Below are 12,326 nucleotides of genomic sequence, written 5' to 3'. Positions count from 1 at the left end.
GATTAATATTGGACAATTTGAGGTCAAAAAATTTTATTTGCAGTTTTTGATGTCGGTTGTCAAATTAACAGATTTTGTTTCCTGAGAAATATTGCATCAGGTCATGAAGAAGTAGAGGCAGGAATCAAATGGTAGCGACATGATGATAACATTCATATTATAACAGTTGATGGCCATATAAAAGCTCCAAAACGCATTAGAAATTAGATCAACTGTTAAAATTATTAGCAGAGGGTGGAAAATCTCCATTGATTGTGGCCTCGAACATGCTCAAAAACTTTCTGAAAAAGCGAGCAATAAGGTTCAATTTTAATGGATGTGTCAGTCAGCAATTAATAGTGCATGAACAGTTCAAAACTCATTAGCTGGATAACTAGCTGGAACTGATCAGCTGGCTGAGCTAGTAGAAAATGGGAAATACTGATCTGATTATTGCAACCTGTAATCTCTTCATATTACCACATCTTATTGACCAGCCTATAATATTACCATCGATGAAAATATAGTTCACACAAAAACTTTTTGACCAATAACGATAAAAATTAATAATGTTTAGTTAGTTAATTAATAAATTAATTATTTAATCAATTATTCACAGAATAAGACAGAACCTGTTGAATGTCTTGAGCAGGGAACCAGAGTTTGTTATTTTTTGTTCTCATTTATTATTTTATGGATGTTTTGGTTTGGTTTGTATGGTTTTTAAAATTGCTTGTTTTACTTAATAATAATTTATCGTGCATCTTGTATCATTTGTATTTCTTCTTTATCTCTTTCAAAATTTTATACGTTTGTATAAATTTTATTTACTAAAATTTAGAAGTATTTCATAAACCTCCATGTTTGCTGATAATTCCTTAGAATATAAAAGTAATAAATAATGCATGGAAATGAAAATAATGAATAATGCCTTGAAATGAAAAAAATTAATAATGCATGGTAATGAAAATTAATTAACAATGCTTTGAAATGAATATGCGTAGAAAGAAAGTAATTAATAATGCCTTGAAATGAAAATAATTAATTATGCATGGAAATGAAAATAATTAATTATGCATGGTAATAATGGAAATAAATTTAACTTGCAATAAATTATTATGAACGCCAAGTCACTGTGAGGTATAATTTTTGTTGATAGTTTAAATAAAGTAATTAATTAGCCAATGTCACGATTTGCAAAATGGGCTTGTTGTTTTGCATAAAAATTTTCAAAATTATTATATTTTTCGTGCACAATTTTCACCATTAGTTTAATTCCGTGTTTAAATACACAAAGGTTTATTTACCAGTTTTTATAAAATGTTGCATTATTTTTTTCTCATCTTAGGAAATTTGTGAGGAAATCATTAGCCCAATTGGTGGCGACAATTGCGAAACATGATCTTCCGGATGGTAGGTGGCCAGAACTTTTGCTTTTTATTGAGATGCTCATTCAAAATTCGGATCCATCTCTAAAGGAAGTTGGTTGATGTCGTCGTTTATGTGTTACCTTATTATAATTTATGTCATTCCCTCCTGAGCACCTGCTTCGCAATCGAATAATGTAAACCTCGCTTCACACACATTGCATATGATAGGGGCTCACTGCAAAAGCACGGCCAGGCGCCCTCAACCATCACTCGGTCATTGTTATAAAATTTTAAATTGATTTCCGACAGTCTGGCATGTTTCTCTTGAGTTCGATAACGTCAACAGCTCATGAAGAATTGAAACCTCAAATGGCCACTCTCTTGAATGTTTGTTCTGCTTCACTCCATGAAATAACAAACTATATGATTCCTTTCTATGGCATTCAGTGAGTTGCGATACTGTGCTGTGGCTTTGCTGAACTGCTGAATTGTCATACAGTTGTTTTGTTGAACTGCTATTGTACAGTTTTGTTGTACAGTTCCCTAGTTGCACTTCTGAATTGTTGTACGTTTGTTTGGTTGCACTGCTGAATTGTTGCACAGCTTATTTGTTACACAGTCGTTTGTTGTACAAATGTATTGAATTATTCTGCTAAGTTATAACAGCGTACTTCGCTGATTCTAGAATTGTGCTTCTTAAAAAGCTTGGATATGATATAATGGGCAATTTATCGCTTTAACATTGAACAAATGCTTGTGAAAGCTGATGATAATTATGATATGGTAATTATGCAGTATGATGATATAAATAGTATAGATGTGGATACAAATAATTAGGATGCTTATTGTTTATTTTTGTAAATGAATTCTATCAAGGACTATGACGAACATATTGTTGTCAGTTGATTCATCTCATGTGGTTAGTTTTTATTATTCCAATCATACACACCACACACATGCACACACACACACACACACACACACATATATATATATATATATATATATATATATATATATATATATTTATATATATATATTACAATATTCTATAAATTCTACCGAACGTTTGGCGTTAATATGTTTGTAGTTCGTTTTTTCAATTTTTCTCACTAAAGTTTTTTGGTTTATTAAAATTCAAAATAAACTTATTTTCCGAATTCATGCTGCAAATAAGGCCATATTTCGATTCCGAATGATTCATCATCAGTGCTTTCTGCTGTTTATATAGGGAAATCAGATTTTCATAAACAGTTTCGCTTGATATCATTTTAAAATGGTGACTGAAATTTAATTTGTCTCATTTTTGCAAAAAACGATTTTCAATGGCGCCTGATCAGCTGTGGAATGTTCTCTCATTGAATTGGAAGAAATTATGAAATAACTAGGGATGAATTAAAAATTGCTGAAGCAACAGACATTATTTAATTCAACTCAAGCAGCCCTATAAAGCGCTTTCACAGATGTAACAAACGAAAAATAATTTTGCAGTAACAAAAATTCTAGTGATTTCTTAGTAAAAATTGCAAAAGAAGAATAATGAAAAATTTGCCAAAATTGATCAAATTACAAAAGAAGTATTGGTGTTGTTGAAATGTATTCATATTGCTATTATGCATACACTGCAATAATTGACATTTTTAATAAAATCTCTTCAGACTCAGTTTCAAAATCTTGTGCCAAAGGTCGTTGAGGTCATCAAGAACTTGATTCCCATTGATCAGGTTGAATTATTATTTCATGTTTTTAATTAATTCGATTTTTTTTAATTATAAGTTGTTTTTGGTCTTTAAAGTTTTTTTATCCTAACAAACTTTCTTATTAAAACTTTAAAATCTGTCATTGTAGTCACTTGCATCAACTTCATTGAACTTGTTTGAAGATTTGATAGAATGCGAGATACCCATCATTGCACCACACATCAAGTTCTGTCTCCAGTTCTTTCTTGAGGTATGTTGCTTAGAAACTAATTGATTGATGATTTTAACTAATGCTTTTTCTAAAACTTTAACAAATGCTTTTCTAAGAGATGATTGTTATATTATTTTTTGTTATTTATCATTACATATTGGCGTGGTTGATGTTCAACTTGATGTAAAAATAACTGATTTTCCACAACTGCCAAACAGATAGGTTCAAATAAGTTATTGGAAGATCAGTTACGGGTAAAATCATTAGCCCTACTCTGCGATGTCATTTCAAAAAAGAAAAAGGTTAGAGTTTTCATTCATTTTGGTAAATTTGCATGATGTTGTTTCTTTGAAAAAAAATTATATTTAAAGCATTGACTAGCATTAATTTTCATGTCCTGGTTATGACATTAAACTGACCCTCACTGCCTCGTGAGTGATGTTGGATCATCAAAGGCTAGGCCCACCGCTTATAACTGTGGTTGCGTAAGGAAGGGCGTCCTGCGTAAAAATTAGCCAAATAAATTACTTATGATGGAATGGCGTCGAGGGGTATTTCGGTTTCATCATAGGTAGCCAAACGGCAACCCCCGATCTCGGGGAAAATGTCGTCTAAACGTGTGTTGTTGTTGTTGACTAGCATTAATTTTCACTTTTTTCATTTTCAACATTATAAATACAAAATAATCATTTATATTATCCTTCGTTCGCTCAGTGAATGTCCCCAACATTTGTTTGTATGAATTTATTTATATTCAAAGCTTTACTGCCTCAGATGTTATTTTAATTAAAGGCATGACAAAGGTAAGATCACAAAATAAAGGTAAGGTCGCCAAGTTAGCTCAGTCGGTAGAAGTGCCATGTCTCGCGCTGCTATTACGTGATGGCATGGTTCAAATATTGTCTGTCCGAAACTCAAAGACCATCATACCCATAAGATGCGGTTCTTGCACATGTATACATAATGTGTATGTGCATTGTGTGGTGTAGATAGTACAACCGTTGTTACACAGTGGTTCAATTATATGTATGGAATAACATGTAAGCAGATCTACGTTTGAGAGAGCTGTACTATAAAGAATAAAAAAGATATCAGATTTCGTTGAATTTGTTCCCTTGCATTAAGTAGCATAGGTCGCACAATAGCCTAATGTTAACACAACTTGTTTTTAGCTTCATGGATTGGTTTCCATGCAGAAAACCATTGTTTTCAACATTTCACAAAAACGTCGTCAACCTATTTTCAAACGTTCGAACAACATCTAAACTTTCCCATGCAAATTAGCAAAGTTATTTTGCTGGGACTTAAATTTTTGTACGGCCTACTCCCAGCCTTTTTGATTTTTATACTGCATGTTACATGTTTCTTGTTATTTTTGAAAAAGGTTATTTTCCAGAAACTTTGCAAAAATAATTAGCCTGTTGATATTTTTAGACTGCATGAAAATGTTTTTAAAAAAGTATAAAAAATTGCAAAACCGTAATTAGAGCGTTTCACAAATGACATTATTATTATTGTTGTTGTTGTTGTTGTTGTTATTAAGATTTTAATTTCCTGGATGAATGAAAATTTAATGAATCAAATCAAAAATTTAATTTATGTCTTAAAACAGGTTATATTGAAAATGAATGCTATACCAACTTTGGTGAATGGGGTTTTCAGCATATTATGTGAAGATAATCCGGACACATCTGATGATGATGAGGATGAAGAGAAGAGCACGGCATCATCATTTGCTTCACAGGTCATTGATATAATGGCTCTTCATCTCCCTCCAGAAAAATTTATTCCACATCTGGTTAGTGAGCTGTTTTTTTGATAGACTGTTTGGTAAGGTGATTACGTCCTACCTTGGGGAACTGGGTCTCTGGACGCTAAACGAAGATTGATTGATTGATTGTTTTTGGTAAGGTGATTGATTTATCAGTTGATTGACATACTGATTAGTAAGTAGGCGAGTAATTAATTTGTTGGATGATTTGATAATTCGGTAGTTGATGTTTGTTGATTGCTCTATAATATTTTTTTCAAGGTTTTGCTTAATTTGTTTTATTAATTTAAATTTGTATTACTTTGTTTGGTTGCAGTTTCTGTACTTTTTTCAAAATCGAAATTGCTGGAATGATTGATATAGTTATATGGATGGCAAATCTTTATAGCTATACTCGTAGTCATTGCAAGAATTTTTTCATCTTTTGAAATTTTAATAATTTTAAGTTTTTTAGGTTTTTTGGTAATTTCCAAAGCTGTGTTGTTTTCTAAAATACTACTTACGTGTAGTCTGCATTGCTGTCTAGACCAGATTCTGTGATTGGTGTCTATGTTCAATGAGGGCATTATCTTATTAATCCATGACATCTCTGAAGAAGCGTATCACTGTAGAATACATATAACGTTATTTAAAAGAGCTGTTGTTTTATTGTTGCTTCTTCTTTTTGCACTGCTTTATTTGAACATGCTATTTACACTGCCAATGAAAATTACGATTGAAATAATTTCAGCAATATAAAATGCTCTTTGTCACTCACAAACATCTTAATTTTTACTAAAATCTCATCCTGTTCTCAATAAAATCAACCCTTTTTAAGGTCTGAGCTAATAGAGGCTTTGTCTAGGTTTTCTCATATGAAAAACAGACTGTTCCACACATTTGATCTAGAAACCGCAACGTCTTGCTATCCAAAATTTAGCTGATGTTATAAATATAACTTATAGGATTATAAACATTTTAGTATTTTTCAGATTTTAAGCTAATTTTTTAAAACTGAATTGGGTTATTATTTTAAATGTCTATTGACTTATTTATTTTTTATATTAACCCATTATTATTTAATAACCTTAGTTAAAGTTGACTGAACCAGCCATGAATTCAGAAAATGTGAGGGTACGATCAGCAGCTTTTTTAGCCGTTGCTGTATCTACAGAGGGTTGTTCTGAAAACATCAGAATTAGGTTAATGCAGCTGTTTTAACCCGGTGTTTGTTTAAGAAATGTAATGCATGAAATTTTTTACAATTTGTCTATACATGATTTTTTTTTGAGACAAGTTGTTCTTTGTGAATGTGAGTGGGTATGTGCGTGCGAGTGTTCGTAATTTTGAGCATGTTGTGTCAGGAGAGCAATAGTTATCGGAGAATCTTCCATTGTTTGTGCAAATCACCGTTTAGGCGAATTTTATACCATTTTTAATTGGAGTATTTGTTTGTTTTTTGAAATTTCTGCAAATATGATTTAATGTTTATAATATAACAAAGAAAATTCCATATTTTATCTCTATAAAGCACAGCATATAAGCTTTAACTATTGTTGTACAATGTCTGCGTTATTCTAGGTACCCTGATTCTAGTGCTTTAGAATCAATTTTAATGGGAAATAATATCAATCAATCAATCAATCAATTTAATTGTAATAAATTTTTTTCAAGTCGAACGTTGAAGCTGATGTTTTTGGATATTTTAAAAATTTTTAATCGGTTCTGGCCTTCTGGGAATCCTATTAAAAATTTCTTCATCACTGGTACTTGAAACTTTTCAGTATTTGGATCTTTGGTACTTGAAACCTTTAGAATTGGAACTCTGGAATTTGCAGCCTTGGTAATTGGTCCATTTAAAATACTGAGCCTTGGTACTTGTAAATCTTTAAAATTTTGAACCCTGGTACTTGAAAACCCTTCTAAATTAAGAGTCTTGGTACTTGAAACCTTTTAGAATTTGGAGTCTTGGTACTTGGAATTTTTGAAATTTATTTAATTTTTTTTGAAAACCGTGCAACTTAATATATTGAGTTTGGCGTTAAATTATATGTTTTTGAGGTCAAAGAGGTCAAATGTCGTTAATATATTTATAAATTATATCCATATTCTAGTTGTTAAAATTTTAACATTTATTATTTTAACATAACACCGATGTTATAATTTCAATGATCTCTATTTCCAACACCAGTGTTATAACTTCCAACGATCGTCAAGTTATCTTTATTCCGTAGTTTCAAGATTTCTGATAGGTGAACACGACTTCAAACTCAAACTTAGTTGAACGTTTATCTGAATACCTACAGTAATAGAAACACCAAACTAGTTCAAGTAACTCATAAATGACATTTATGACTTCTCTTTAAACCTCGTTGGAAACCTTCCCTATATACAAAGAATTTTTAAAATACAAAAATTACAAATATATATCAAATATAACAAAGATAACAAATAATCAAGATAACAAATAATATAGCGAAATTTAACCATTGTAGTTAAAAATTAATGACTTAATGGAATGTAATTTTGTATGATGTAAAAAATCAATCGAGCAAGACATTAAAGCTCTAAATTTAAACAACGTCCTACCTCGAAGGAACTGGGTCTCTGGACGTTGAACGAAGATTGATTGATTGATTGAAATTTAACCATTGCAGTGATTAAAACAATAAAATTAAATGAAAAATTGGATCTGCCATTTTACAAGATGGCTTCCAGAAGTTAGTCCCACCCATACAAAGCGACCACCTGTCAAAATATCAGCACTACTATACTAATGAATCTAGCTTAGTGGTTGCTGGTTAGGTTTTGTGGTGAGCAGAATTTTTTAGGCTGTCTGTCTCCCTGCTAATGTGGTAATTTAATAAACCTAATTTTTTTCATTTTTAAAATAAACCTTCTTACTGTGCAACTTAGTTTGATCTCATTTATCGTTATGCAGGCACATGAAGAAATTGTTACGCTCTATCTATAAAGGAATGTTGGATGAGGCCAGCGAAGTGAGGAACTCCGCAATGTTTGCTTTGGGAGAGTTTTCTGAATATTTACAGGTAATTATTAATATTACAATTGCTGATTCTTGCCCTGGTTAGAAAAATAATTGTATGTTGACCTGGTTCAAATGGATGTCTAAACAATTTTCAAAACGGAAACTTGCATGCATCATGTAAAGATGGCGGCTGTTGGAATGTGAATGGGCTTCTGGGTTACAGCTCCTCTTAAGCATTGGTGCAGATGTCATGTAATTATGTACTTGTATTTTCATGAACCATGGTTTCTATAGTTGTTGTAAGGAAATCAATGAAATTAATTTGAGATTTTAAATATTGTATGTATGCCTGTACGTTTGTATACATATTTATTTGTTTACCAGTTTTGTATACTTTTGTTTTAATTGAAAAATATCACTACTTCATCCCTTTTCAGCCAGACATCAGTAAATTCTCCCAAGAACTGTTACCACTGTTGTTTGATTGTCTAAATAAATTCTCATTCTCGTCCAGTGTTAAGAAGAAAGACATTGTGAGGACATATCATGCCATGGAAAAATTTTGTGAAAATTTGGGTGGGTGGTTTGTTGTTATTCGTACGCTAATCATTTGAATATTTGAACCGTCTTCGTTAATTTTAATCAAGAATGTCTATTATTAAAATGGTTTTTTTTCATTTTATAAAACTTTTTTCAAATTTTTACACACAATTTATGTGTTATTTAAATTACTTTTTTTGTGTCAGGAAAAGAAATTTTACCTTACCTCCCTCAGTTAATGGAATTTCTTCTCAACTCAATTGCAAACAGCCAGTCGTTCGAGATCAAAGAATATTCTATCAGTGCTATTGCAGCAACAGGTCGTCAAAACATTTTGAAATTTGTTTTCAATAAAAATGCTTCATTTATTAACCGCAACTGTTTAAGTTTTGTTCTTAGCTCTTAAAGTAGAAATAAATATTCATATTCAATTTTAATAAATCTTTATTCAGCTTCATCAGCCAAGGAGCATCTTCTTCCATTCTTACCTCGTTTGTTGGAGCTTCTAAAAACTTTCCTGAGTCCTACTGAAGAGGAGGGACCACTGAAAGTCCAAGTACAGACCATTGGTCAGTTCAGTAACATGTTGTATAATTTGTTCACCAACTAAGTTATTCAGATTAGATTGTTAGTTTATGTATTCATCAGTTCAATTGTCAATTACAATTCATTGAAGCACCAACATTTCATCACTGCTAATGTGCTTTTACTTGTAAGTTTGCTTACAAATTTGTTGTAATATTTGTAGAGCTAACAACTTATTTCATCAAATTACCTTCGTTTAAAACATTGCTTTGTATTCCTCATTGTAATTTATCATGTCTTTTTAGTTTAAATAATATTTTCATGATTTGATTTTGATTATTTATGATTTTTTTAAACAGACACATTGGGAGTGTTAGTGCGAACATTGGGTGAAAGTTTCGATAGTTTGGCACCTGAGTGTTTAGTGTTGGGCCTGAGTCTCATCAATGATGCTACTGACCCTGATCTTAGGCGATCTATGTTGGTCTCAATAAAATCGTTAATTTAATTAATTAATTTAAATTTAAATTAATCAAATTAATCATGTCACCCTGTCAAAAATAATCTACTAGTAATAATCAATAAATTAATTAATTTGACTACTTTTAACTGGGCATGGCTTCTTCAGTATTAATCTGCGGTGTATCACAAGATTCAGTACTTGGTCCTTTGCTTTACATCATGTACACTGCAGATATCGTCAATGTCGTCGAAGCAGCCGGCTTGGCTGTCACCTAATACGCTGATGATATTCAACTTTACGGATTTGGACTACCTGACTCATCACTTTAGGTTTCCCCTGCTGTGTCGAATGCAGTGGACTTGGTTGGTCGCTGGATGTCATCTAACACGCTTAAACTCAATGTCAAGAAAACTCAATATTTGTGGATGGGAACGCCGCATGGCCTCAGCTGTTTAAATGACTACAAAAATCTAATAACGAATCTCGGAGTTATACTGGATCCTCATCTTTCATTTGAAAAGCATATTAGCCAACTCTGCCAGCGATGTTTCTACCAATCAGACGTTTTTTGACAGTCGAGTCAACAGAAGCACTCGTTTGCAGTTTTATTTGTGGAAGAATTGACTACTGGAATGTGATTATGTTTGGTGTCAACTCATCCCTTCGTGATGATTTGCAGTCTGTTCTGAGTGCTGCAGCGAGACTTGTTGCTAGTTATTCGAAATTTGATTCAATTTCATCATACATCAGGGATGATTTACACTGACTCCGCATGCCAGAAAGAATCGTTTTCAAACTAGCTCTTCTAATCAGAGATTGTCTTGCTGGTGACGCTCCCACTTATCTGAGGGAACAACTACAGTTAGTTTCAGAAATTGCAAATCAAAGTCAAAGTGAGATCCTGCGATAATGGTGATCCTATGCTTCCTAGATTCAATTCGTCTCGTTTTGGGAAGAGAAGATTTTCTGTTTCGTCTGCAAAAATCTGGAACTCTCTAACTGTAAATTTGAAAAAATTCAACAGCATGAGCCGACTTGTTTTCAAGAAACGCTTGAAGCATCATTTGTTTTGACACTCTCGAGTGAAGCTAGCGCTTCTGAAGTTATTCAATAGAGGCGCTCCACAAATCTTTAGATACAGATAGAGATAATAGACTGATGGTGCATGTATTGTATTTATTACATTAGTTTTATATGTCGTATTTGATACCTAAGTACAGAGGAAAAATGTTAATGAACGTTGCCATATTATTATGAACAGATATGGATTGTTTGCAGCATGTTCGTTGATCTTGAGGACGAGCATGGAGCCGCATGTAGGACGCATCTTTCGCTTGCTTGTTGATTGTCTCAAGTCTACAGAGGGCATCACGGTTAGTTGCAAATATGAAGTGTTCAAGTTGGTTTCTCTTTTCCAACATTTTTTCCGTTATTGTATTGCAGTAATTTTTGTAATATATGATTTTTAAATATTAGATTGTCACTAATATTTTAAAATGTTCAGCCTCATAAGACGCTAATAAAGACGCATTCAGTTTTCATTAGAGTTTCAAAGTAAATTTATTAAACACCTAAGTTTTTGTCCGCAAAAAATTTATGAAACTTGGTCAGTCATTAAGTTTGAAACATTTATTTAAAGAGTTTCAGAAATGTATTTATGAGAAAACAACCTCAACAAAAGGTGCAAGTGTATGATATTATATGCATTATATATGTGTGTGTATGTACAATAGTGTGTAATTTTGTCTCCATAATTGAGTCAAGAAGGCCTTCGAGGCTGGTGATGCTTTGAGCATTCACCCCTTCAGGAGAAAGCACAAGTTATTCCACGTTATGCATCAGGCATACGTGCAGTCCTGGACATAGCATAAAATTTGAAGTAGTTTTTGTATGAGGATAAATGTTGGTTGTTTGAGAGAAATAATTAAAGAAGTTAAAATTAAATTTCTATTCATATGCAAGGGAAATAAGTTTAGTTGGAACTGTTCTATTCATTTCAACTATTTGTTTTTTATTTCAGTTTTGTTAATATTATTATATTATGATGATGTAAGTTTTGTTGTTGCTGTATCTATCTTCTGTACAATATATTAGTTTAGTCATATCAACACAGGAATTTGTTTATTTTTAATTCTGTGATGGACGTCTTTTTTGCTAAATAATTTTAAAGGCACACTACGATGATGAGGACGCAGAGCACGTTCTGGACATATTCGAGGATGACAGCATTAACCTCTCTGGCTCTCAGTGTGATACTGAGTATGAGCATGATAATGATCATGATAACGTCGAAAGGTTTGTGTGTGATAATTAATATATAAATAAACTAATAAATAAACAAATATATATATTTATATATATATACATATTTGTTGGTAATAGACCATAATTTTTACAATATTCTATAAATTCTACCGAATGTTTGGCGTTAATATGTTTTTTCGATTTTTCTCACTAAAGTTTTTTGGAGAACGTTTAGTTAATTAAAATTCAAAATAAACTTATTTTCTGAATTCATGCTGCAAATAAGGCCATATTTCGATTCCGAATGAATCATCATCAGTGCAATTTAATTTATATAGGGAAATATTCACTTTGTCAAAGTAAACTTAAAAGGAAATTAGGTGTCAGATTTCTTTATTGGCTAGTCCATCTTCGTTGGTTTCCTTTTCTTCATCGATAGCATCATATTCTTCTTTGTCATTATTTACAATGCTAGTTTTTATTACTACTTTGTTTTCATTGTTGATTAAGCGCCGGGTTGGGAGTGAGGTTGTCATTTTTTGTTGTATATTTATT

The 12,326-nt window shown here is 31.9% G+C and overlaps 1 protein-coding gene across 1 annotated transcript in view; it reads left to right on the top strand.

Annotated features, from left to right (window-relative positions):
- The first annotated feature begins 2,225 nt into the window (after positions 1–2,225).
- Positions 2,226–12,326, top strand: part of HELRODRAFT_104231 (hypothetical protein) — a 20,890-nt gene continuing 10,789 nt past the window's right edge. The window contains exons 1-13 of the mRNA XM_009032580.1: positions 2,226–2,268; positions 3,008–3,073; positions 3,198–3,299; positions 3,479–3,562; positions 4,873–5,058; positions 6,103–6,212; positions 7,952–8,060; positions 8,437–8,575; positions 8,746–8,859; positions 8,992–9,108; positions 9,424–9,544; positions 10,789–10,900; positions 11,698–11,822. Coding sequence (XP_009030828.1) covers positions 2,230–2,268; positions 3,008–3,073; positions 3,198–3,299; positions 3,479–3,562; positions 4,873–5,058; positions 6,103–6,212; positions 7,952–8,060; positions 8,437–8,575; positions 8,746–8,859; positions 8,992–9,108; positions 9,424–9,544; positions 10,789–10,900; positions 11,698–11,822 — 1,424 coding nt within the window. The 5' untranslated portion in view covers positions 2,226–2,229. The remainder of the gene's footprint in view (positions 2,269–3,007; positions 3,074–3,197; positions 3,300–3,478; positions 3,563–4,872; positions 5,059–6,102; positions 6,213–7,951; positions 8,061–8,436; positions 8,576–8,745; positions 8,860–8,991; positions 9,109–9,423; positions 9,545–10,788; positions 10,901–11,697; positions 11,823–12,326) is intronic.

This window comes from Helobdella robusta (assembly GCF_000326865.2).
Source record: "Helobdella robusta unplaced genomic scaffold HELROscaffold_84, whole genome shotgun sequence".
In the NCBI taxonomy this organism is placed as follows: domain Eukaryota; kingdom Metazoa; phylum Annelida; class Clitellata; order Rhynchobdellida; family Glossiphoniidae; genus Helobdella; species Helobdella robusta.
This window is presented reverse-complemented; position numbering and strand designations above follow the sequence as displayed.